Raw genomic sequence first — 27,348 nt, forward strand, 5'->3', positions numbered from 1 at the left:
AGGTTAATTGAAGGGCAGAGAGCAGAAATGTTGTAAAAGGAGGGTTCAGAGCAAACATAAAATGCGTGCAGTCACAACAGGGTGTGGGGGAGGCTGACAGATGGGTCCCTGCTAGCCCTGTAGCAACCCCTAAGCCCACCTGCCTCTTTCCTGCCTGATTAGAACCTAAATTAAACTAAATATTGACCAACAAGGAGAGCATGCTGCCAGGGCTAAAGAAAGGCTCTGATTGCCAAGGAAACAGGAGAGTCCCTGGCCATAGCATTACCCTGTCACCTTGGCGGAAGCCAGGGAGGAGCTGGGCAGCAGCAGGGGTTGGGGGACAGAAACGGAGTCAATGCCAAGGACATGAGGCATGTGAAAGAAGGCCTCGGTCCAAGGGGAAGGGCTGGGGAGCTCGGTCTAGTGGACATTGATGCCTGCCCTTCTATAAGCGCTATTATAAAAAGGATGTAAAGTAGCGTAAAACACAGCCCTGCCCTCAAGAAGCAAGAATCTAGTTGGGAAGATGAGCCCCACATAAAGAAAAGTTAAAGAAGGCACGTGGGATTTTGCAGGACTGTTTGTCACATGCGCAAAATGAGTAGTGGCCTCAGAAGGGAGTTGGAGTTGATGGTTCTTCTTTTAATGAAGTTTTTTTTTTCTAACTTTTTAATTATGGAAAATTTCAAGTGTATACAAAACCAGAGAGGGTGGTGAATGAAAGCCCATGCACCCACCCACCTGGCTTCAGCACACTGCACATCCTATTTCTCACTTGCCTTTCATTTTTTCCTGGAGTATTTTAAAGAAAAGTCCACATACAGGTCCTTTCACCCATAAATACTTCAGTATGCATGGAGCAGATGATTTTTAAGGTTTTTCCATCTCCAACCTTGTGTGAGTGTATGTGTGATGGTGAATATCAGAGGGTTTCTCTGACAGGGTGAGGAGAAAGTGACGTGTCCATTTGGGGGCTTGGTGTCTACGAGGAATTTTACACAAACACACACACACAACCAGCATCCCTAAGGACCACCTCTAATCACCCCAAAACTGACCCTAGCATATCTCAGCACAGACAAGGCTGGCTGGAGCAGCTAAGACATGGGGATCTAAGAGAGGCAGAGACTGAAAGAGAATCAGAGAAGCATCCATGTACTTATAAAACATGTAATGGAACCCTACAGCATGGCAGGTGCTGTGCGAGGCTGTGGAGAGGCAGAGGTGTCCCAGGCAAACGAGGCCTCCACTGTCACCAGCTCACATGGGGTGGGGGCGGGTAAGGCTAGGGTGCTAGGGTGTCACACCAGAGGGCATCTCACCTGGAACTAGAGGGGAGGAAACAGAGAAAAAAGGCAAAGGCTCAAAGAACCAGAGACTTAAAGATAGAAGCCGAAGGGGCCCTGGCTCCTGTCCTTTGCAGGCAGGTGTCCAGACCAGGCCCCTGCTGAGGACTGCAGGAGGAGCCTCCTCACCCCACACAGCCTCAGGGAGTCAGGTGAGCCAGTGTACAGCACACAGCTCCATTTCTGCCTTCCAAAGCAGAAGAAATACTTCAGGAGAATGTTTGATGTTCAGTCAAATTTACTGAGCTGGGTCAAACCAAACCCAGAAGCACGGAGCCCAGAGCTGGAAGCTTGCAAGATGTGAAAGGGCTCTTCTGGGTCTTCCACGGCTAAGTTGAAACATTCAATTGGCCCTAGGCCCTGAGCAGGATTTTAAGTACCCAACATGAGGTTAGAGGCCATAGTTAAGTTGGGGATCCATTTAGTCCTGCTACAGGCTCGATGTGACATTCCTACTATGTGCCTAGTACTGCACTGGGCCTGCTCTCATGCAGCTTACCATCTGGTGGGTAGAGACATGAAACAAGCATCTTGTCAGTGCTGCACTGTGGGGTCTGTTAGTGTATATTAACCATTCCCTGTAGGGAGACTTTATTCTCAATTTCACAGCTGAAGGATCTAAAGCTTAGAGATCTAAGTCGCTGCCCCGAAGTCACACAACTAGAGAGAGGAAGATGCAGACTTGCAGGCCAGAGACTTCTGACTCCAAGGCCTATGTTCTTTGCATGACATTGTCTTGTACCCAGCTTAGGGCCTGCCAGAGCGGGGGCAGGCAAGTGTGAAACAGCCACTGGCAGTGCAGCCAAATGAGATGAGGAGCAGGCGGTGCTTTCAGAGCTTGGAGGAAGGCTGTGGTGTTGACAGAGGGGCAGATGTACTCTGGAGTTACCAATGGCAGAAGTGGCACTCACAGGTGCAAGTTACAGGAAAGCTGATGATGTGAGCAACCCAACCATGGCCCAAGTTGTTTCATGCAGAAGAACTAAGCACTGTCTGCCACTGCACAGATCATGAAATGCTTTTACAGACTTGATTTTTATAACAACGCTGCGAGGTAGTTTATTGCTATTCCATTGTTCAGATGAGTCAACTGAGGCCCAGGAAATTGTGCCTGCTTGAGGTCTCTCAGCTGGGTAGTGGGAGAGCAAGGACTTCTGCACAGGTCTGTCTGGCTCCAAAGCCTGTGCCTGGCAAGTTCACCAGTAGGCTGAAAGGCCGCCGTGGAGAGGATCCCTGTGCCACGTGGGTGTAGGTCCTGCCACCCTGTACAACCCTTCAAGACCTGTAAGAGTCTGAGACTTAATGGAAGAGGGATAACTTCTGGTTCTCAGAGGACGAGGATGGGTGAAAAAGGGAAGAGAGGATGCCCAAGATGGAGGGCAGCACAGCTTGGGGAATGCCGGATCAGATTTGCAAAGGACAGTTGGAGCAACCTGGATTTACCCTATGAGCAGTGGAGAGCAGAGTGCTCTGAAGAGTGGGGACACCTGGTGGCCATATATTGGGTCAATTGGCCAAACCGCTAAGCACTCAATCTGGCCTGGCCTGGGGCTAAGACTCCTCTGGTCACTACTGCTACCGTTTTGCCTCTTGCCCGCTTCTACCTCCCGCCTGTCACTACCTCAACCACATCCCACCTGGAGCCACAGAAGGCAGAATCAGGGGTGTGCGAGGAGAGGCAGGACTGAACCTCAGGGAAGACTCTGGCCATAAGAGTTTGTCTGGTTGACCAGGCCAGCTTCTGTGTCCTAGCTCCCTGTCACCTCTGTGGACTTCCACTTTGACGCTTCACCACCTCTAGCAGTGCTATTTTTGGGAGATACGTCAGGGCATAAAGGTTTCTGACTCTGGCCAATCCTGCTTCTGCTGCACAGACTGCATGGAGCCCTTCCCACCTTCCCACATTCTCCCAGCATCCAGCCCTCCCTTCTGCCTTACATGCCCACTTTGGCACTAACCAGGGCTAGTCATGGCAGTTGCTCTACTGTGCAGTTGAGGCAGCTCCTCCCTTTCTGAGGAATGTGTGCTAGCCTAGGGTAGCAGAAGGCTGAGAAGCAGCCCCAGGGAAAAGGCTTTTGTGTGAACATACGGAGAAAGAGAAACAGATGGTACAGGCCTGAGGGACAAGGGCTCCACCGCTTGACCAAACACATGTGCTGCTCCTCATGTCTCTTTCTTGTGAACCCCGACTCCCAAGAGCCTGGAGAGATAAATGAGAAGTTTCCTGGGATCTGGGATTGGGAAGAATGGACTGAGCAAGGCCCAGTCTCTGTAAAAGCATGCCTCTCATAATTGGGCTTGGGCTTTCGCCCTGCCAGCATGGCTCCCAGCCCCACCCAGGGATGCCCCAGGTCAGGGCGTGTGCTCTCTCCAGAGCTGAGGGGCTGGCTCATCACTAGGCAGGGGGCAAGTGGCTTCACAGCCTCTTGAGCTTCAGCGCTTCTACTTTTCCCCTCCAAAGTACAAATGTCCTTGTAGACTACACTCTGAGCCAATGCATCCATAGGGCAGGGAACAACTGACTAGACATTTAGGAAGCATCACCACAAATAACCAAATCCCAATTTTCATTTTAGTATCTTCCTATTGACAGGAGACCAGTAGTGAAGTTGATGACATTTCCTTTCCTGGTTTTTATCCCACAGGTGGCTGGCTAGCATTTGCTCTTCCATCTCTGTCTCGTTTTAACACTGGTTTGCAGTCTGCTCACACTCTCTGTATTCATCCATATCAGTGTGTTTTTCCTAGGAGCTGTGCAGGCTGAAGGAATTATGTCTCTACAAGAACCAGACTTCATTGTGCTCTGCGATGGGCTACAGTGATCACCTCTTTTGGTGACAGGGCTGGTGCAGGCAGCTCTCTGGTCTTTATTGCCCTCCTTCTTGCCGTAATAGGAATAGACTCAGGTACAAGAACTTCTTGGGCCAAGTGACAACAGGAGGGTTCCCAAGAATTAGGTTGGGAAGAGGACATCCACTTTAGAAGATGCCCAATAAGAATAACCAGTTGGTTTAAGGCATTATACTCAGTAATAATTTTAACATTTAACTTTTTCACTTCTAGAAACTCCATTTGTTTCTTTTTCACATCTGCATTGTGATTCGTGATAGTGTTCTATTGCTTGCTAATCTTTGTGATTTTATGCTTTATTTTTAGAAAACATTTCATACATAACTGTTCTGTATCTATCAATTCTAGTATCTGAAGTTCTTGGGGAGGGTCTAAATCTATTGCTTGTTTGTTTGGTTGACTCACTGTTGGTTGCTTGCTTTCTTATGATTTATTTTACTTGATCTTAATCTATGGGAATCCTGAAGCCCTAGGTTAAGAATGTTTACCTCTGGACAGGATTTAAATATGGTTTGCTCATAAGTCAGGTAGTACTACCATCTTGGGATGACTTCAGCCCATTTCGAGGCCCAACTTAAAGTTCTCTCTGTTTGCTTTTAGCCCAAGGTTCCATCTCCCAGTGACAAATCAGGGATCACCTGGTTACTGTTCATGTATCCCTCAAAGCAAATATTCCTCCCTCTGCTTACTGCTGACTCCTCCCAGCTGTGATGTGGCCTTAGATTTGTTCCTTTTTATTGGAGGTGAGATAGATTCCCCTTCTTCAAGTGAATCATACAGTGCATTAAAAAGTATACTTTAGGATAGAAGTGTTTTGCAGCAGAAAGGCCCTCTGATGATCCAGTATGCCGAGTCAGCAGTTCTACTGATAATCTTTTCATAATTCATTCACTCATTCAACAGATGTCTTGAGTGCCCTTCCTGTGCCAGGCATGGTTGTAGGTACCAAGGATACAGCCTCTCTTCTCCTGGAGCTTGCAGTTTGATTCAAGAAGTCAGTCCCAGGAGCCAATCCAGTCCATGGAACACACACCAGGGGGATTGCTTTCCTTCTCATTCACTCATGAACAATTGAGTCCCTACTCGGCATTGTGCAGCATGTCAGGCACCAGGGATCCAGAGATAGAAAGCCCTGTCCTCAGATTGCTCTTATTTCAATAGGGGAAATAGACATTTTGGGGAGGTATGTCAGGGTATAAAGGAGTAAGTGCTCCAACCAAGATGGAAAGACAAGAATAGGTAATACTCTGCCTGGGGAAGTCAGGGAAAGCCCAGGGAGGTGACATTTGAACAGCATCTGGAAAGAGGAGTCTGAGTTACCTAGCAAAGAGAGAGAGAGAAGGCCATTCTCAGCTGAGAGAAAGCCCTGGATAGAAGCTTGGAGTCATGGAGGAGCCCAGTGCCTATGGGAGCACAGATGCATACAGTGTGGCAGGAGCATGTGACAATAGAAGGAAGGGAAGGGTGGGAGCTTGGCTAGAGATGGAAGGGGCTGCCCCATTTCCCAAGCCTGAGCCTCACCCCAAGATTCTCCCCTCCACCCTCACAGTGAGTCAGTTACTAAGCCCAACAGAAAAGGACAGATAGGTATAATAAGTACCTATCTGTCCTCTCTTTCCCATCCCCACTGTGTCATTGCCTTGGCTCAGGCCTTTCCTGCCTGGACTGATGCAGTAGCCTGCTAACTGGTTTCCCTGTCTCTACCTTCATCCCCATCCAATCCATCCACCACACTGCTTTCAAGGTGATCTTTCAAAGATGAATATTTTTTCATATCATTTAAAATCCTTCACCGGAAACCTGCTGATTTCAGGAAGAAGTTCAAATTCCTGGATTAACCCAGAAGGATCTTCAAGTGACTACCCCTCCAGCCTCATCTCCCACCTACCCTTTACTCCAGCCAGTAATTTCTCATAGTTCTTCCTTCACAGCTCAGAAGTCAGCCTGTGCTGCTGCCTCCAAGAGATCCTCTGACCACCCTCCAGTTTGATTTAGAGGCCCCTCCTTTGTGCTCACACAGGACCCTGCATACATCCTTCTTGTAGTGTTGTGACATTGGACCATCATCAGGATTTATTTGTCTGTCTTCCCTATAAACATCATAAGCTCCTTGAGGGCAGAGGACATACCTGTCTATTTAGCTTTGTATTCCCAGTCCTAACAAACACCCAGCAGATGTTTGATGAGTTCATCAATCCAGGAGGATGGGGGGAAAAGTATTGGCCAGTGCAAGGGGCTATGGGTAAGTGGAGTAGACAGTGTGCAGAGAATCCCTCTGGATGAACAGGCAGGATCTCCCACCCGATGTCTGACTTTGTCTGTTTCCTCATGTACGCATGACTGGTCTGAAGCTGGTTGCTATGACCCCTTTCTGCTGACATGCTATGAGTCTACAGATCTGTGACCTATGGAGAGAGGATGATTTAAAGCAGTGGTCCCCAGATCACCAACATCAGTGATGCCTAGGAACTTAGAATGCAGATTCTCACATCTCACTCCGGAGCTACAGGATCAGAAATCTGAGACTGGGGCCCAGCAATCTATGTTTTATCAAGCCTTCCAGGCAATTCTGATGCACACTAAAGTTTGAGAACCACCAGTTTAGAATAACAGCTCTGTCACCCAGCACAGCCATTGAGGTGGCAAGACAAGATTATTGCCACAGGCCAACAGTGGTAAAGTGATCTTGGCCAGGAGCCTGCTGCTGTGACTGGCTGTGACTCTGCAAGCCAGAGCAAACCACAGCAATGGTCTGGAAGGGTTGCCCACCCCTTTTCCCAGGACTCTCAACTGGCAGAGCTCAGGAAACATCTCCCAGAGAACCTCCCAGCAGGGTTTCTGGGTTCATGCCACTTTGAAAGTTTCTCCATTGTCTCAAGGCTGTTCTTTCTTTTTTTATTTAACTTTAAGTTCAGGGGTACAAGTGCAGGTTTGTTATGTAGGTAAACTTGTGTCACCCAGGTATTAAGCCTAGTACTCATCAGTTATTTTTCCTGATCCTCTCCCTCCTCCACCCTCCAATAGGTCCCAGTGTGTGCTGTTCCCCTCTATGTGTCCATGTGTTCTCATCACTTAGTTCCCACTTAAAAGTGAGAACAGGCAGTATTTGGTTTTGTCTTCCTGACTTAGTTTGCTAAGGAAAATGGCCTCCAGCTCCATCCATGTTCCTGCAAAGGACATGGTCTCATTCTTTTTTATGGCCGTATAGTATTCCATGGTGTATATGTGCCACATTTTTTTATCTAGTCTACCATTGATAGGCATTTAAGTTGATTCCATGTCTTTGCTATTGTGAATAGTGCTGCAATGAACATTCACATGCATGTGTCTTTATGATATGGAAGACAACCTAGGCAATATCACTCTGGACATAGGAACGAGCAAAGATTTCATGACAAAGATGCCAAAAGTAATTGCAACAAAAGCAAAAATTGACAAATGGGATCTAATTAAACTAAAGAGCTTCTACACAGCAAAAGAAACTACCAACAGAGTGAACAGACAACCTACAGAATGGGAAAAAAATGTTTGCAAACTATGCAATCCCACAAAGGTCGAATATCTACCATCTATAAGGAACTTAAACAAGTCAACAAGCAAAAAAGCAAATAACCCCATTAAAAAGTGGGCAAAGGACATGAACAGACATTTTTCAAAAGAAATACATGCGGCCAACAATCATAGGAAAAAAAGTTCAACATCACTGATCATTAGAGAAATATAAATCAAAATCTCAGTGAGATACCAGCTTACACCAGTCAGAATGGCTATTATTAAAAAGTCAGAAAATAACAGATGCTGGTGAGGTTGCAGAGAAAAAGGAACACTTATACACTGTTGGTGGGAGTGTAAATTAGTTCAACCGTTGTGGAAGACAGTGTGGCAATTCCTCAAAGACCTAAAAACAGAAATACCATTCGACCCAGTAATCCCATTACTGGGTAAATACCCAAAGGATTATAAATCGTTCTGTCACAAAGAGGCTGTTCTTTCTCATGTGGATTAGCCAGGTCTTCAGCTCATTCCTCTCCTCCTCCAGCGAGAAAGCGGAATGCTCTGAAGTCAGACAAGCCTGGTGTGGAGCACTGGCTTGGATAAGCTGATGATCTTGAGCACATTACTTAACTTCTCTGAGCTTCAGTTTCCTCATCTCAAAAATGGGGCTAATAGTACCTTGTAAGGTGATGATAATTAAATGGCCCATACTTATGCTAAACAAAAATAAATTATTACTGAATTGCCACTGTGATTATTATTAGATTACCTTGCTCTGAGCCTCATCTGTCCCGTCTGGGTCCACCCCCAGGTGGTGTCTTCAGAGGAACTTCAAGATTCCTAAAAGCCATCCTATCTTTTTGGTTCCTGGCTCACTGCTAGGGCTCACTTTGCAGGTGAGCCCAGGAGAGTGCCCAGCTGCAGAGACATGAGCAGAGGTGTGTGTTGGGGGTAGGGGGTGCATGTGGTAGAAAGGAGAGGTGATATGGGGTTTCATTTCATTTCCCAAGTCTCCCACCTTGAGACTTGACAGCATAGGGCTAAAGTGTTTTTGTAGAATTGTGGCTAGGCTGATGCCCTAGATCTGGTCGCCTCTGAAGTGTTCTCCTCCCTTGCTCTCTACCAGGACTGCTGCCTGCCATGTTGGCTCCCCAGGAGCCATAGCCTTGGGCCAGATAACTAGTGGCTATGCATAGACTTTGGAATCAAAGGGACCTGGTCTGTGCCCCAGTTCTGCAGCTGGCTAGCCAAGTGACCTTGGGCATATTACTTACCACTCTGTGCCTCAGTTTCCTCATCTGTAAAATGGGGATAATAATAGTATCTACTCATGGAAGGGGATTTGGACATGAAAAGAGGCTGCACAGGTGTTTGTCACGGGATGAACTCAGCCCTGGCTGGTATTTTTGGTGTCTTACATGATGGTTTACTGTTGTCTTTTGCCCCTGGACAAGGAGGAAGCCACAGAGGTCTGAATCCCTGGAACTCTCTATGGTGGCCCAGTCTGCTCTAAGAACTCTCCTCACCCTGGTCCCACCCAACAGGACAGCTTCTGTGCCCCACCCCCATCCCCAACACTAAGGCTCCAGGAAGCCAAGTTCAGGGGCATCCCAGTGGAGAAGATAGGTGCAGCAGTGGGTGTGGCAGTGAGGCTGAGACATCATCCTTGCAGAAACTCATTGAAGATGTGTCTCCCTGGTTGAGCTCGCAGCAGCTGGGCCCTAACTGGGCAGTGCCCTGGTCTCCAGTAAAGAATGGACCCCCCACCACATAGGCAGCTGTGCCCCCACCTGAGAGACAGGCAAAACTGGATGGGGGAGCTTGGCTTGCACTTATCTCTCAGCACCTGGAGGAAGAAATGAAGGGAGCAATTAATTGTACAAGTCAGGTGGTTTGTGCAGCTTAAGTTCAGATAAAAAGTTTAATTATCCCTAAGCCCTAATACAAATTAATTAGCCTTCCATATTAGGAGGGTAAGCTTCCTTGCTTTTGCCTCAGTCCAGACATTACTGTGGATTACTGAGGATGTGCTGGGAAAGAAAGAGCAACCGAAGCAGAGTCCCTGAGCCTCCACCTGCTCAGGGCAGACAGCTGCCTCCACACTGGCCCCAGATAGGGTTTGAGTGTGAGTCCTAACTCTGGGTGGGGCGCCACAGCTCACCTGTACCTGGGATGTCACCTCCAGAAAGGGCTTTCTCATCCCTTACTATCCCTACCCACAAAGCTAGGGTAGACAGAAGAGGAGAGTCCTTATTTGCATGAGCAGAGGAAGACAAAAAGGAAATAAGGCTTTGGGTTTAAACTTTGGGCTTAAATTTTTTTTTCTAAGCCAAGACTGTTTCTGTTTTTTTCTTTTCTTACCCCTTCTTTCTTCAAAATTCCACAGAGAAAATAGGCCATAAATGCCATTAGGACTTAGAGAATCACCATTAGCTCCCCTACTTCAGTCTTCTGCCCAGGTGGGCCCCAGGAGGCACCATGGGATAAAGGGCCCTGCACACCACGGTCATTACACTCATAATTAGCTGCCATTTAATGAGTGTTTACTGTGTAATAGCCATGTAGTCTTTGCAACAACGTTGAGTTAATTTACTCATTAACTCATACATTCAACAAACATTTATTGAAGTGCTTTGAGCAGCAGAAATGACATGCTTTGATTTGCATTTTAAGAATATGCTTCTAGCCTGGCGCAGTGGCTCACGCCTGTAATCCCAGCACTTTGGGAGGCTGAGGCGGGCGGATCACGAGGTCAGGAGATCGAGACCATCCTGGCTAACACAGTGAAACCCCATCTCTACTAAAAAAATACAAAAAATCAGCCACGCATGGTGATGGGCACCTGTAGTCCCAGCTACTTCGGAGGCTGAGGCAGGAGAATGGCATGAACCCGGGAGGCAGAGGTTGCAGTAAGCCGAGATTGCACCACTGCACTCCAGCCTGGACGACAGAGCGAGACTCCGTCTTAAAAAAAAAAAAAAAAAAAAAAAGAATATGCTTCTGGCTGGGTGTGATTGCTCACACCTGCAATACAAGTGCTTTGAGAGGCCAAGATGGAAGGATCACTTGAGGGCAGGAGTTCTAGACCAGCCTGGGAAACATTCTGAAACCCACATCTACAAAAATAAAAAATCAGCTGGGCATGGTGGCAACCACCTGCAGTCCTTGCTACTCAGGAGGCTGAGGTGGGAGGATCACTTGAGCTCAAAAATTGTTATTATTTTATATATATAAAATAATATAAATTATAATTACATATCTATAATTATAATATATTTTTATATATATAAAGGGAACAAAAGTAGAAGTGAGAATTAATTCTGGTTAAGAGACTTTTGCAGAAGTCCAGTTTAGAAAGTATGATGGTCTGGGCCCAGGGTTTATTTAATAAACACTTATAAATAAAGCTCTTCCTATATGCCAGGTTGAGCTTTCACAAAAAGTAACTCATGCAATCCCTCACAACAACCCTGTGACGTAGGTACTATTAATTGATCAATGCCAGGAAATTGAAGACAGAGGATTTAAGTATCATGGCTGAAGTCACCCAGCTAACAAGTGGCAGAGCCAGGATTTGCCCTGGGTAGTCTGGCACTCAGAGACCACACTTTTAACCACTGTGCTGTGCTGCCGCTACTGAGGGGAGGTGAAGAGAAGGGGCTAAGTTCCCGCTGACTCCTCACAGCCCTCTTCCACAGCCGTCCTCTCCCTAGCCCCACCCTCACTTCCCCTTCCGTCCTTCTCTGACCCTGGGAGGAGCAGGATGTGATGGAAAGAGCAGGGGCAGTGAAAACAAGCTGCGCTCTAACCCCAGTAGTTCTGCCTCTTACTACTTGAGTGACCTTGAACAGGTTCCTGTCCTCTCTGGACTTTCGCTCCTCATCCCTAACGTGGGTTAACCCTACCTGATAGGGTGGGTTACTATGAGACCCACTAATGCAGATAAGTTCCTAGCACAGGCCCTGGTACATTGTTCCTTTCCATTCTTCCATTCCCTAACTCCTCTTCTTCAGGCCAAACGTTCCCATTCCTTTGATTATTTCCCTTGAGAGGAATTCCAGACAGTTCACCATCCCAGCCTCCCTTCTCTAGACATGATCCAGTTAATCAGTGTCCTATAGACTATACAGTGCCCGGAACTCGACACAGCAGCCTAGAAATGGTCTGCATCTAGGAGCAGAGTACAACACCCACTCCCTTTTTCCAGACACTGCACTCCCATCAATCCAGCCAAGGATGGCATTAAGTTTTTAACAGCCTGTTTATACTGGTGGACGATGTTGAAGTTAAATTCCCTGGTGATTTTTAACAGAGACTCTTTTGAAGCCAGGTCTTTCCCATCAGCTATACGTCATTGATTATTTGAATAAAAATGCTGGTGTTCTCATTTATCTTTGTTAAAATTAATCTGGTTGGTTTCACCCATGATTACAACCTGTTAAAATCCTTTTTGACTCCTAAAGACCTCAATTCACAGTAGCTCTGTCATTTAGAAACGTGAGGAACTTACTTTCAAACAATCACCAGTTAGCAGCCTCACCACCATCATTACCACAGGATCTAAATGAAAAAAGGTTAAACAAAAACAGTAATTTGTTAGTGAGCAGAGTCAAAGGAAAGATGGAACAGCTAAGCGACAGGAAACTCAGGGGTACAGCTGGTCCTCGGTAAGAATTAGAACAGGAACTCCAGCTCCATCACTGCCCTTTCCATCACGCATCTCCTGCTAGTGCCAGCCTTCTTCCTCCCCGACTGCAATCCCGCTTTTCCCCATGGCAGACAGCATGGCTGCCAACAGCTCCAGAGCTTTGCTTGTTGCAGCATCAGCTTCTTTGAAAGAGACTGATCTGGTCCCTAACGTAAAAGTCCAAGGAAGGGGAAAAGATGTTCAACATCATCAGCCATCAGGAAAATCCAAATCAAAACCACAATGAGATAACACCCACCAGGATAGCTATAAAAAGATGGACAATAACAAGTGTTGTCTCAGATAAGGAGAAATTAGACCCCTCATTCATTGCTGGTGGGAATGTAAAATGGCACCGCCACTTTGGAAAACATTTTGGCAGCTCCTCAAACTATTCAACATAGTTACCGTATGACTCCTAGAGAAATGAAAACGTGTCCACACAAAAACTTGTACACAAATGTTCATAGCAGCATTATTCAGAATAACTCAAAGGTGGGAACAATCCAACTGTCATCAACTGATGAGTGAATTAACAAAATGTGGTCTATCCAGACAGTGGAATGTTATTCAGCCATAAAAAGGAATGGAGTACTGATACATGCTACAACATGGGTGAACCTTGAAAACACATTCAGTGAAAGAAGTCAGACACGAAAATCCACATATATGGTTCTGTTCACATGAATTGTCCAAAACAGGGACATCTATAGAGACAGAAAGTAGATTCATGATTGCCTAAGTCTGAGAGGTGGGGTATGGAATGGTCACTGACTGCTAATGGGTACACATTTCTTTTAGGGGTTATGAAGTGCTCTAAAATTAAACTGCGGTGATGTGAGTGCAACTCTCTAAATACATTAAAAACCATTGAAGTGTACAATTTAAATGGTTGGATTTTATGGTATGTAAATTGTGTCTCAGTAAAGCTTTTAAAAAATCCAGGAAAGGAAGTCATTGGTTCAGCTTGGGTGAGATGCCCTATTTTGAGCTCACCAGCTGGGGCAAGTGGGCATCGGGGCATGGGAAATATGGCAGCTTATCTGGACAGTTTACAAGTTTACATCATCATGGGAATGAGGGACACAGTTCCTATAAGGGTGTCAGCAGACAAAACAATAGGTACCCACTACACTGGCTAATTCTAGACAATTTACAGTTATTCAAACACTGAATTAAGTGTTTCTTTTGAATTATCTCATTAATTATCGCAACAACCCTGGGGATATAAACCCATTTTATAAGTGATAGAGGCTCAGGTTAAATAAATGCCCCAGGGTCACTTAACTAGTTGGTAACTAATGTAAGCTAGGGTTCAAACCCAGGTTGGACTCCAGTGTCCTCTCTTAATTATTAGGCCATGCTGCCTCCCTCTGGCTTTTACAAGTTGTTGAAAAATTCTGGAACATACCACTGAACATACTCATAACTTGAGATCCATTCTTTATTTCATTTACTTATTTCCTTTTTCATTAAAGGAGACATTTTAACATGAAAACCATGAACTTCCTTTGCTGGCATAGGACCACAGTTGGTAATCTTTGAGAAGTGCCAGAAGACTGGAGATGGTTGTGCAAACCCTGCTAACCACACTGCTATCCACACCACATTCCTCCAGCTTGTCAAGGGTATAAAGAACTGGGACAAGAACACATCTTGTTAAAATCATGATGCAGTAGGTCTGGAGCAGTCTCCTGATCTACCAACCAGCTAACCTCACTGTCAAAACAAGAAATAAGGTTAATTTGGCAAGATGTGTGCCTAGTGAACCAATACAGCTTATTTTCCAAGTATTCACAAGCTGTCTACTTAATAATCTGCTCTCGAATTCTGCCAGCAATTTGATGGCACACTTTATGGATACCAAGCCTATTGGTCTGTGGTTTCTCAGACCTCCTTTTGCCTTCTTTAAAAATTCAGTACTGCCATTTTCCATCTCTAGTCTCTTGGTAATTTTCTGCTGCACCATGATTTCTCAAGGATCCAGGGCAGTGTTCTGCAACCCCATCTGCACATTCCTCCTGTCTCCCGGGTGGGATTCATGTGGGCCTGTGATGTAAATTTACTGAATTCAGCTGGACACTTGCCTGCTCTCCTGTCTCCTACTTTAAGCTCTGGATCCTTCTTTTTGGCATTTGTTCCAGCCTCTCCAAGATGCAGCTCCTTATTCCCGGTGGAGAAGGCAGAGGATGCCTGGGAGTGGATTGTTCGGCTTTCTCCTTGTCATCTGTCACTAGCAGACCATCTGCCCCAGCAGGAGGCATGGCTTCCCTTCTCCCACTTTCTTCATATGGATGAAGCAATCTTTCTGTTGTCCTTAGCATTCCTCACCAGCCTTGGTCACTCTGAAATGCAGCCTTTCTGGCATTGTTCTTCTGCACTCCTGCCATGCTTTATTTTCATCCACAACCCTGTGCCCGCAGGCCCCCTTTCAGTTGTGTCATCTGAAAATCCCAGCTAAGGTGATATATCTCAGAGGCAGCCCCCTTTTCTTCATCAATGGGGCTATTTGAACTTGGGACAACCAACTGTGTTTTTAGACTTTCCCATCAACAGAGACTGTGGTTTTCAGAATGCCTAGCTAAAAGTAATAGTATCTATTGTTTGTGGAGCTGTATATGTCACAATAGGATTATAATCTAGGTTACTGTTATTATCTTCATTTTACAGACAAGGAAACTAAGGCCCAGAGTAACATCCCCCCAAGATCATACAGTTATTTTATGGAGCGGGGTGAGTCTTGAACCCACGTTATCTAAATTCAGAATCCATGTTCTCAACCACTTCCCTGGAGGCCTCTCCTGAGTACCATGGCAGAGGAGACAATCCTAGCTGCAAAGATCTAGAAGGCTCTAGCACAGGCCTTAATGCTAGTGCACGTCCAGGAAATCTTGAGCCAGGGCAAAGGGCATGAACACTGAAGGAGAAGGAAGACAGTCTCAAAACAGGAGCCTACTTCACAGGGAATTGAGAGGCTTAAGTGAGATCATTCATTCATTCATTCACCAAATACCCGTCTACCTCTGCCATGTCCTCCACCAAGTTCTTGGGTGTTCATACTTCTGAAATAGCTTGCCCCATCCCCTTCCACATCCTCTCTGGAAACCCAAGCCCCGTGGTTTCCTCAGGACAGATGACTTTGAGCCTATTTTAGCAGAAACAATTCCTGGTCATCCTAAGCTTGTTTCTGCTCCAGACACCCAGAGGGCACAGAGGCAGGGGAGATGGTGTTTCTGGCTTTAGTCGAAGGAGTAATCACAGCTCTTTGCCTAATAAGGCCTTTCAATTATCTCAATAAAGAGGAGACTAAACACTTAACCACTGTGGAGAGTATCTTATTGATTGGAGGGACAGAGGCTCTGGCCTGCATGCCCAGAACTGAGTAGGATCCAGGCCAACCTGGTCCCAGAGGGCAGCTGAGCTGCTAGGGTGTGAAGTACTTAAAAGAGTTTCTCCAAGCTCTGAGAGGAGCCAGCACAGTGCCAAAGTGGCTTCACAGCTTTAAGGGGCTGAGCTTCAGAGCTCATGGTCCCCCTCTGAGATGCTATGGCTACTGGAAAATAGACAAAAGCAAGAAGAGTGGCTTTTAATCCCAGCTGAGCAAATGAGAGCAGTCCATGTAATTATCTCAGCCTCAGTTCCTGCATCTATACAATGGGGATAAGAATACAAAGTTCACAGGGTTCATGGGGCTTATGTGAGCTAAATATGTAGAAGTGCTTTGTAAATTACAAATCCACATGAATACGTGAGTTTGTTATTTGTTGTTATCATCATAAATGAGATTCTGTTACTCTTCTGCTTAAAACTCCTCATGGCGCCTCACTGAATGGGATAAACCCGTATCCCTCCCCATGGCCCATCAGACACTGCGTGATCTGGCCCCTGCCTGCCTTACCCTCCTCTTGTGGTGTCCAGTCATGCTGACCCTTTGACAATTCCTAGATCAGGCCAAACTCCTTCCTGCTACTTAAAGGCCTCGTACGTGCTGTTTCCCCTACCACACACACTTGTCCCCAGGTGTTTTACATGGCTGGATCCTTTACATTCAGCTCTCAGCTTAAATGTTAGCTCCTCAGAGAGGCCTTTCCTGACCACACTCCCACCACCTGATGCAGCACCTCTCTCTAGTCTCTTCATAGAACCAACCAAGACACGATATTTTTATGTATTCACTTAATTGTTTATGGTCTTGTTAGGATGTTGGCTCCCTGCACATAAGGATCTTGTCTCTCTTGTTCACCCCCAGGTCCATGTCACAGTACCTGGCACACAGTAGGTACTCTAAACAATTGCTGAATGAATGAATGAATGAATGGGTGAACGATTGGCAGGGAAGCCTGCCTTGTTTCCCAAATGACCCTCTCTCCCTTACACCCTGTTTCTCTCCCTCTCTCAGGTACGGAGACATGGTGCCTAAGACGATTGCAGGGAAGATCTTCGGCTCCATCTGCTCCTTGAGTGGCGTCCTGGTCATTGCCCTGCCAGTCCCTGTGATTGTTTCCAACTTTAGCCGGATTTACCACCAGAATCAGAGAGCTGATAAACGCAGGGCACAAAAGGTAAGCCTCAGACTCAGGGAAGCGGGGGCAGTGTAAAGGATGTGGGGGAGCACCAGTCAGGGAGCCAGGCCTAGAGCTCCTCAGAGGATCACTGCACAGACGGCCTCTGGCTTTGCAAGGTAAGGTAGCTTCGGTCCCTTCCTGCTCACCAGTCTCCTGAATTCCAGCCCCAGTCAGTTCCAAAAGGCATTGAACCCTCAGTTATCTGTAAGCTGATTATCCCTCTTTGGACATTTTTTGGCAATTTCCTTGGCCCCTGGCTCCACCTCCACTCCCTCAGCCACTGCCACTCAGCCATCCCCGCACTCCTCCCTCTCCCAGCCAAGAGCTTACTAGGAAACATAATCTCTTTTTAATATCCTATAAAAGCCTATACAAAACCCAGTGGCAAAAATAAATTTGTTGAAAAGAAAAATAAATACTGTGAAAGGAGAGCATCCTGAGGCCATTGAGTTCAGGGACAAATGGCACAACAGGCTTTAGGAATTTCCAAGATATCATAGGGCAAAGGCACTGAAGTCAACTGCAGTTGGTGATCAGGAGACTAACCATCAGTCCTGGGGAAAGTTTTAGATTATGTTCAATACACACTGCTGAAAATGGCAGGAGAGAGTAAAATACGGTCATTTGCCCATGCAATGAGGAAAAATGTCTGAAGGCTTTGGTGCTCAGAAAGAAGCCTCTTTTTCCAGCTAGCCCTCAACCTTGTTTCCAGAACAACTTATCAACTCAGCCAACTCTTGTTCACTTGCATTTTTAAGGCATCTAGCCAGTGAAGTTCCTGAGTAGTGACTTTCCCCAGGTTTCCTCTCAGAAGAGGGATATCTGGGTTGGGGAAGTGGGAAAGCGGTGTTTTTCATTGTCTTCAGATCTGGGCTGAACTGTGGTGCCCCTTCAGCAGCATCTCAGCCCCCAGGGGTTATGGCCAGAGCCTTTCTGAGGACAATGGGCAGGAGGAGAACTGTTGAAAGACTGGCTTTTGGAGGCTTGGGGTTTTGTCTCCTTACTTTATTCTTTTATCCATTATTCCGCAAACATTTACTGAGCACATACTATGTGGTCGGCCCTATGCATTGCAGCCAGATTCTTTCCTTGCTACAGAATCCCTGCTACTGGCCTTCTGCTTGCAGGGATAACCTCCAGGTAGCAGGGCTTGCCTTGGGTGTAAAGGCTCAAAGGGAAGTTAATGTCGTTATGGAGGAAGAAATCCAGAATTTCCGAAAAGATCTGTGTATGCCGACCATCACAAATCTATAAAGGTTATGAAAGCTAGCTCCAAAATGTATAATAAATATAATTGTATAGTGAATCCAGTTGGTTCTCACCTCCAGCCTATCACCTTCTGTGTGCTTTTATGGTTGGCTCCTTGCCCTCCTGTCCCCTCTGCCTCTGCTTTTATTTATCCTGACCTGGTCTGTTAAGTTGCCACCTTAAGATTTATCTTCTGGCTCTGTCCGTCATCCTTTCTGTCCCATACATGCCTATCTCCTACCTCTTCACCCAAGGTCAGGGTTTCCCTACCTCCTGTTCCCTGCCAGTCATCCCAGAAATGGAAATCTTACCTCTTTCCCTGTTCAAGTCAGGCAGCAAATTTGAATAGGGTCTAAATTTGTTATGCAGAAACTGGGATCTCCTTCCCACATTCAGGAACCAGAGACCCTGAAGGGCCAGGGATCCTCTAGTGGCCCCGCCCCCAAGGGGCTAGGGCTGACACAGGTTTCTGGCAGAGCAGGTGAGGTTCACAGGAATCCTCAGCTCACACACTAGCCCACGGCTGTGCACACACCAGTGACAGCCCATTCCAGCTGTGTTCTCAGTGGCTCCTACAGCTACCTTCCCTTCACCTGGGAATTGATTTATTATTATTATTATTTTAGAGATGGGATCTCACTATGTTGCCCAGGATGGAGTCAAACTCCTGGGGTCCAGGAATCCTCCCACCTCAGCCTCCAGAGTAACTGGGATTACGGGCGTGTTCCCAGCTCTCCCCTAGGACATTATAAAGCTCATCCTGTGTGATTAAAATCTAGGAGCAACTTAGGCTTCTTCCATCCTCTAGCTGCTAAAGATGGGTCTCCCTCCCGCCCTGCCCCTTTCCCTCTCCCTCTTCTGTATCCCCTTGAAATCAGAGTATTTACAGTGTTTTCAACTTGCCTGGATACTGTTTCTCCTCAAGGCTGCTCAGCTCTGTCTCTGTCACCTTGGGCTTCCTATAAGAGGGAAAAAAAATACTGGCTGCTTCAGCATTGAGTCTGTCACCATGGGTCAAGGCAAGTAGGTCCAGAGGATTTGGTGGAAAGTGGAAATATGGGATGGGAAGGAAACTAATGATAGTTCTCAGCCCAGACCACATACTTGGGAGTTATAGTAGGTATATCGTCATCCTCTTCCCATGACTGGTTTGCTTGGGATTATTACTAAGATTAGTCTATTACTATTTGCCTTAGATACTGTGTCCTCTGAGCCAAGTGAACTGGAGATAGGGGGAGGTCTGGCAGTGGACAGAGAGAGAGGAACATCTGGATTGGGGCATTTCATCCCCATATCCAGTTCTGGTGCATACCCATATTCTTTTTTTAATGAAATGTTTTATTGAGATAATTATAGATGCTCACATAGTTGTAAGAAATAACACAGAGCAATCTCTTGTAAAGTTTGTCCACCAGTTTCCCCTAGTGGTAACATTTTACAAAACAGTAGTACTATATATCACCACCAGGATATGGGCATTGTACAACCTACCAATCTTATTCAGATATCTCCAGTTTTACTTGGACAGGTGTGGGTGGGTATGTGTGTGTGTGTGTGTGAGTGATAAGTTAATGCATCCACTGCCACGGTCAAGAGACTGAACAGTTCCAACATCACAAGGATCCCATGGGTTGCCCTTTCATAACCCCACCTTCTGCCCTAGCCCTGCCCTGTCCCTAACCCCTGGCAACCATTTATTTTTCCATCATTTATAAATGTTTTAATTCCAAAAATGTTATATAAAGGAATTCATGCAATAGGTAACCTTTGGGTATTGGCTTTTTCCATTCTATATGATTCCTGGATTTTCATCCAAGTTGCTGTATAGGTAATCCATTCATTATTGCTGAGTAGTATCCATGGTACAGATGTACCAGTTTGTTTATTTGCCTGATGAGAAACACCAGGGATGATTTCAGTTTTGGGCTATTACAAATAAAGCTACTGTGCACAATCATGTAGAGGTTTTTATGTGAGCATAAGTTTTAATTTCTCTGAAATAAATGTCCCAGAATGCAATTGCCCATGTTTTGGCCTTTCCATTTCTTTCTCTTTCTCCTCCTTCTGCCGCTCCAAGAACAAGAGATAGAAATACTCATGGTTAAAAGGCACCCATCAGCCAGATAGGAAGAAAGTGCTTAATTGTGAGAGGCCTCCCAAGGATTGATAGAAGTATTGGCTTGAACATAGATGGTACCTGCAACTGTACCTAGGGTAGCAGCATTCTCCTTCCAGATCCCCTCTCCTCAAAGCTGGAGTCTCCACATTTGTTGAAAACGCAATCTCCTGGGCTTTGCTTGAATTTTGAAACTTGTCTGATGGTGAAAATTCAGGAAAGGAGAGGAATGTTCTGGAAGCAGCATTCAGTCTGAAAGTTGGAGGTCCTGAGCTGAAGTCTTGATCGTCCACTGCCTTTGCCTGGATAAGTCACTTCCCTCACATCCTCCTTTTTTTTTTTTTTTTTTTTTTTTTTTGTCTTTGAATTTGTCTGGATGATCTCTAAGCTCTCTTTTAACTCTCACATTGTTCTTAAGGCCATAGAAGAGGGTGAAGCTGACCAATCCACTCAAGGATTAAGCCCATTACAGTGGCAGTATAAGCATGGCCTTCCAGCCAACTACATGGGATCTTCTTCCTTCCTCGGCCATCATAAACTTTGCTTGAGCACCTGTTCAGTGTGAAACCCTGTGTTGGATGTTACAGATAAAAATATGCATAAGCCACATGCCCCAGCCCCCAAGAGCTCAAAACCAAGCCATAGAGCCCCACCAAATTTCATATGCTGGGTATGGTTCTGTAAATCCATTGCAAATCTCTTTGTCCTGTGTGGGAAGCGATTAAATGATCTAGTACATTTGATATGACAATCTGTTGTTTTAATAGAGCCCAGGGTAAGATATGATTAAAAGAAGTGCCACAAAGAAGAACAGGAGAATCTTTCATCTCTAGAAACTAATGAAGACGGACCCCAGATACAAGAACGGTCTGGCTCCAAGTGGTGCAATCAAATTATATAAGACTATAATAAGCTTGACACAATTGGATTTCCATATGAAACTCTCAACACCCAGCACTCACCTAAAGCAATTGCAGCCACATCCTCAAATATGAGGAACTTGCTTGAATGTAAACATCTAGCCAAGGGGAGGGCTGGAGCAGGATTCCCACAGAGTAGAACTGTCCTGGCCCCCTAATCAATGTTCTCTGCTTGTAGAGAGGAGGAATGATAGGGCTGATTTGCCATCATCCTTTCTCTCCCAGGTTCCCCTTTTTATTCTCTCCTTTATTCTTCCTCAGACTTAAAGGAAGATCTTTCAGGCTCAAGTCCTGGCCCCTTCCCCACATTTGGAAGCCTGGGAAGGGAGTTGAATTGTTTCTGCAAGGAGATAGTTCCCAGGAAGCAAGAGATATACGTCCTTTGTGCTTCTGTTGACCACCTGAACCCCTGAGACCATGGTCTCCTTTTAGCAGATGAACCAGCCCAGCAGGACACTTGGGGAGAGGGTGACAAGAAGTGGAAATTGCCACAATTTCCCTAGGACTCTTTTCCTGCTTAGGGTCCGTGTTGAAGTCACATGTGGACTTGCTCAGAGCCAGGAGGGACCTTCTACTCCAGGATGGGTCTGCTATCCTTGTGGGCTGTTCTGCTTCCAGTAGCAAGCACCTGGGGCTGTAAATAGATCTACAGAGCCCAAACCTCAAGCTGCATTTTTTTAAACTAGCAAGAAACCTCTACCCAGTCCCTTCTCCCTCTCTCAGTCTCATTCCTTAGTCCTTTCTCTTTGGCTGTGCTACTGTCATAGTGACAATGATTACAGTCATTAGGAAGGAGAAGGGCAGCCAGCATGTGTAATGTGTTCAGCTTCTCCCTGTGCAAGCAGGAGAGATGAGCTTGATACCATGCAGCCCTCCTGCAGTGGACCTTCTCTGCTGAAGGTTTCCCAGGTTGGAGCTGGGGAGAGTTTCAGTTGTCCTACTTAAAGCCAAGTAGTGTATAGAAATGTGTCCTATCCTCCCTTCTTATGCACACCCGGTCAACTCTCACATGTACCTATACTCATTCCCACTGTCATGCGCAGCAAAATAAATATATATTAACATATATACATGCGGTCAGGCGCGGTGGCTCACACCGGTAATCTGAGCACTTTGGGAGGCCAAGGCAGGCAGATCACCTGAGGTCAGGAGTTTGAGACCAGCCTGGCCAACATAGTGAAACCCCATCTCTGCTAAAAATACAAAAATTAGCTGAGCGTGTTGGTGGGTGCCTGTAATCCCAGCTGCTCAGGAGGCTGAGGCAGGAGAATTGCTTGAACCCAGGAGGCAGAGGTTGCAGTGAGCCGAGATCACGCCACTGCACACCAGCCTGGGTGACAGCGAGACTCCGTCTCAAAAAAAAAAAAAAAAACAAAAACAAAAACAAAAAAAAAACACCATATACATGCATGAATCCACTCCCAAAGACAGAAATACAATTGTAAATGTGTTTTATTAACTTAAAAAATCGAGAACCTACTGTTTACTGTGGGTACATCAGTAAACAAGGCAAAAACTCCTGCCCTCAAGGAATTTACATTTTAGTGGAAGAGAAAGAGAAAGTATCAAGATAAATATATAAAACATATATTTCCTTAGTAATAAGTGCTAAGAAAAAAATTGCAGAGGAGTTAAGAAGCATTGAAGAGCACATAGGCACACTCCTTGCTTTTCTCATAATTAACTAATATTTGGGGACCTACTATATGCAGAAAATTGTACTGGACCCTAGAGGAGAATCAGGGCAGCTAGCACATACACTCCTCTAAGGAGTTTGCAGTTTAGTTAGAGATAAGAAAACTGAGTAGCGCAACTGAATAGCACATGGCATTTTGCAATACTGAGTAGATAAAGGTCATGAAACCTTTGGGAGAAGAGAGCTTGGATGAGTGATATTTCTCCTGCCAGGATTATACCCGGGCTGGAGAGATGAGTGGAGACTCCTGGGAATTCTGACCCAACCAAACTATAGAAAGTGGGTACACAACGTCTCAGACCCAGTCCCTGGGTCTGTAACTGGAGATGCATGAGGTTGGAGAGAAACAGCCTCATCCCCTTCATCAGGTGTCACCTGGGAAGCCAGCCTCACAGCTTCACCAGGCTTGCTGTCTTTTTGTACCATGGTCTCCCTCATTCTTTTATTATCTCTGCCAATCACAGAAGGCCCGCCTTGCCAGGATCCGTGTGGCCAAAACAGGCAGTTCGAATGCATACCTGCACAGCAAGCGCAATGGACTCCTCAACGAGGCGCTGGAGCTGACGGTAGGTGCCTAGAGGACCTGGGCTGGGAACATAAAGGGGCAGATGGGCTTGCTTCCTCTTTCTCGGGACACCAGCCCTCCCACCCCAGAGCCCCAGTATGAACCCCAAGGAGGACATGTTTCCAAACTTTCCCCAGGTAGCAGCCCCCCATTCACACACCACTTCCATAGGATTATCACCACTACCCCTAAACCAGATTTAGACCAAGGGCCCCTGAGCCCAAAGCCTAGCATATTCAATGCTGACCCTGAAATTTGGTCAAATAAAAAAAATTTGATTATTCTATTGCCCTTTGACCTTTAGTGGAGAAATGAAGGAGCTGGAGAGGGGAAGAGCCACCAACTTTTTACTCAATCTCTCTTCCTTTTTTACTAGGGCACCCCAGAAGAGGAGCACATGGGCAAGACCACCTCACTCATCGAGAGCCAGCATCATCATCTGCTGCACTGCCTGGAAAAAACCACTGTGAGTCCCAGCCCATTGCCACCTCCTTTTCATCGCTGACCCTGACCCTTTTCTAAGGCTGTACTCACATCTTCACTCTGGGCCAGAAGTCAAAGTCTGTCCCCTTCAGATCGAAAAGGTAGTGATGGGATCTACTGGCCCTCAGGTGGAAGACCCTGAGGAGTGGGGCAAGGTCACCAGGGTGGGAGACCAGCTCTGTCCTGCAGGAGCATTGAGGAGGCCACTCCCCCGGCCTCCCACACACTCCTACACTCATCTCCACGGCCCATTTCTTGATTACTGAGGACTTAGGCGTCTGCCTATCAGTTTCTCAGTTCTGACGGGCATCACCCTTCAAAGCTTGGGCTGAATTTGTATAGAACGGTAGAGAAGAGTGTTGATTTCTGTCCCACCTCTGGGGCTGGGTTGATGCAGCCTGTGGGCCCCTTGGCTCCCTACATCCTCCTGCAGACAGCGTGTGAAGGAGGCAGTGCATGTATTTCTCCAACTAGGATTCAGAAGTACCACCCCCGCCCCCACCCCTGCCCAGTCACCCTGTGGTTCTCAGGGAGTCCAGATGCTAACAGGCTGATTGTTAAAACAGAGCCATGGTTTAGGGTGCCACAGCTGGAGTGTGGAATGATGCTTGTGCCTAACCATCAAACTGAAAGGAAGGGCAGTGGGGCCAACCCTGGACCCTTGGCAGAAACTGCTAGGAATAGTAGACAGGGAAGAGAGGTCAGGGTAGAAAAGCCAAGGAGAAACAAAATGAAAGCCTTCCTCCTCCTTTCTAGAACCTCCTCCCCAAAGAGTCTACAGTCAGGGCTGAGTACCCTTCAGGAAGGAACTTCCTAATTCTAGATGTTCCATATCCTGGCCTCCCAGATGTAGAGAGAATAAATGTTAGATGACTCTTTTTTTTTTAGTGGGGAGGGGGGTGCGGGGCTGCAGGGACAGGATCTTGCTATGTTGCCCAGGCTGGTTTTAAAACTCCTGGCCTCAAGTGATCCTCCCACCTCAGCCTCCCAAGTAGCTGGAACTACAGGTACAGACCACCATGCTTGGCTTCGATGACTCTATCTGAGCCAAATGTGGACACTGTGGATGGCAGTTGAACCCAATAAGGACTTCCAAAATGGGAAGGTGCTCTGCAAACCCTAGTTACAAGATTTACAATCAAGAATGTATATTCATATCTAGACTTTCTCTCAAAGACTCTGAGCTTGCCAAAGGGATAGGCCCGGACCCAACTGCCCTTTCCAAGTTGCATGTGCTGGGTGGAATGTGTAAATTGAAAGGATATGGGTGAAAATATTTGGGTTTGAAGGGCTGGAATGTTGGCATTAAAGAAATGAGATTTTAGACTTGAGGGATGGAATGCTGGCATTGAAGGGATGGAATGCTGAATTTGAGGGAAAGAATGTTGGATTGTGGGGGTGAGATATTGGGATTAAAGCTCTGGAATGCTGGATTTTAGGGGAGGAATGTTGGACTCAAGGGGTGGAATGTTGGGGCAGGAGAGGCAGAATGTTGGGATAGAAGGAGTGAATGTTGGGGTTGAGCAGGGTCCTGTTGGGGCTAAAGGGTGGAATGTTGGGAGGAAGGAGGCAGAATGCTGGGAATGAGGGGTGGAATGTTTGACTCAAAGGGTGGAATGCCGGGATCAAGAGATTGAATGTCAAAACTGGCTTGGGAATGCTGGAATGTACAATCAATGGTGTTTTTATCTTCTGTTGGCATGTTGTCCTGTAGGGGTTGTCCTATCTTGTGGATGATCCCCTGTTATCTGTACGAACCTCCACCATCAAGGTATAACTTTTTAAAAATTCAATTGATGTTTTTCTCTCTGATAATTCTGAGTCTGTGGATTCTCCCCTTTTTACCCCCCGGCCTGGTTCTGTGCATGTGCTGCTGATTCTTCTGGGGTTCCTCCTACCTCTGCTGTCACACCCAGCACCAGCTCAGGCTTCCAGTTTCTTGTGCTGAACCACCCAACTGTCTTTCTAGTTCCCTCTTTGGACCTCCCCAGGGGCGTGGAAGGGGTGGTGGAACATGGCAGCAGTGCTGGTATCCTGTGAGTCTCCATGTGCCACATCTCTCTGTGCCACATCCCAGCTCCGTGGGGACTCCTGGTATTTGCTGCCAGGCTGGTCTTTCCCTGAACTCTGTTTTCATGCCATTTCTCTTCAGACTTTCTCCTCACTCTGGCAGCCTTAGCCAGACCATCAATGCCATAGATTTGTAGTCACCTTGGCCAAACAGCCATTTTTTAGTTATCCTGGGTTCAGCTATACCCCATCCCAATGGCCTCCAGTCAGGAAATAGTTAGCAATCCCTTCCCGTGCTTACACTTGACCTAGGGAATCCTGTGCCTCCAGGTATATTAAGGACTCATATCCCATAATCAGGTGGGGAAAAATAATTAAAAGAAACCCTATCCCTGACAGTTTGCCCCACTGGCCTTCAGGATCAATGCTCTCCCAATTCTGTGAATGACCCCCATGTTTAAAAGTTTTTGTCACACCCCTACCTGTTAAATCCAGGAAAGACAACCTAGCATACCCACTTCCCACAGTCAGTGACTCCTTATCTGCCACCTCTGGCAGATCTTGTACAAAGCCTGGAAAGTAAAGTCTTTGCTTCTAGCTGTGATGATGCCATTGAATTCCTCTGTGTCCTCTATGTCCCTTCAGCTCAAAGCTGTAGGTGAAGTATATGTCACATCATGATTTCACAACTGTAGTCCCTACCCTTTGAGCTGATGGCCAGGGCTGCCAATATGATTCTCTTTCTGTCCTCATTGGATGCCCATGGGACATCACCCCTCCTGAATGCTTATCTGTCATCCAGGCAGCTGGGAGCCCTTCCTTTAAGGTCCAGAACAGAGACAGGCAGCCACACAGAGTATAGGGGCTTACCTCTCTCCTCCCTACCTCCTTTTCCTACTTCTTCTCCTTCTGCCTCCCGCAGAACCACGAGTTTATTGATGAGCAGATGTTTGAGCAGAACTGCATGGAGAGTTCAATGCAGAACTACCCATCCACAAGAAGTCCCTCACTGTCCAGCCACCCAGGCCTCACTACCACCTGCTGCTCCCGTCGTAGTAAGAAGACCACACACCTGCCCAATTCTAACCTGCCAGCTACTCGCCTGCGCAGCATGCAAGAGCTCAGCACGATCCACATCCAGGGCAGTGAGCAGCCCTCCCTCACAACCAGGTGGGTGGCTTCCATCCCATCATCCACAAAGGCTCGAATCATCCCATTCACAGAATTAGACAATCGCAGCATTAGGAGAACCTTGAGAATCCTCTAGCCACTCCCCTTATCTAATGCATGAGCCCCTCTACCTTCCTCCTTTCCTTGCAAGGAAACCCAAAGGCCCTTCATATGCTGTTGGAGTAGGTACTATAGCAGCTTAGGCTGAAAATAGA

At 46.5% G+C, this 27,348-nt stretch overlaps 1 protein-coding gene across 5 annotated transcripts in view; it reads left to right on the forward strand.

Moving 5' to 3' along the window:
* The window catches only part of KCND3 (potassium voltage-gated channel subfamily D member 3), a 216,271-nt gene that overhangs the window by 185,664 nt on the left and 3,259 nt on the right, over positions 1–27,348 (forward strand). For 3 of the 5 annotated variants that reach the window (XM_030824837.1, XM_003267979.3, XM_030824838.1), the window contains exons 3-7: positions 16,760–16,922; positions 23,370–23,471; positions 23,847–23,936; positions 25,668–25,724; positions 26,886–27,133. In XM_030824837.1, the coding sequence (XP_030680697.1) occupies positions 16,760–16,922; positions 23,370–23,471; positions 23,847–23,936; positions 25,668–25,724; positions 26,886–27,133 (660 nt within the window). The remainder of the gene's footprint in view (positions 1–16,759; positions 16,923–23,369; positions 23,472–23,846; positions 23,937–25,667; positions 25,725–26,885; positions 27,134–27,348) is intronic. The other 2 variants (XM_030824839.1, XM_003267980.4) reach the window with 1 other exon arrangement.

This window comes from Nomascus leucogenys, chromosome 12 (genome assembly GCF_006542625.1).
Source record: "Nomascus leucogenys isolate Asia chromosome 12, Asia_NLE_v1, whole genome shotgun sequence".
Lineage (NCBI taxonomy): Eukaryota > Metazoa > Chordata > Mammalia > Primates > Hylobatidae > Nomascus > Nomascus leucogenys.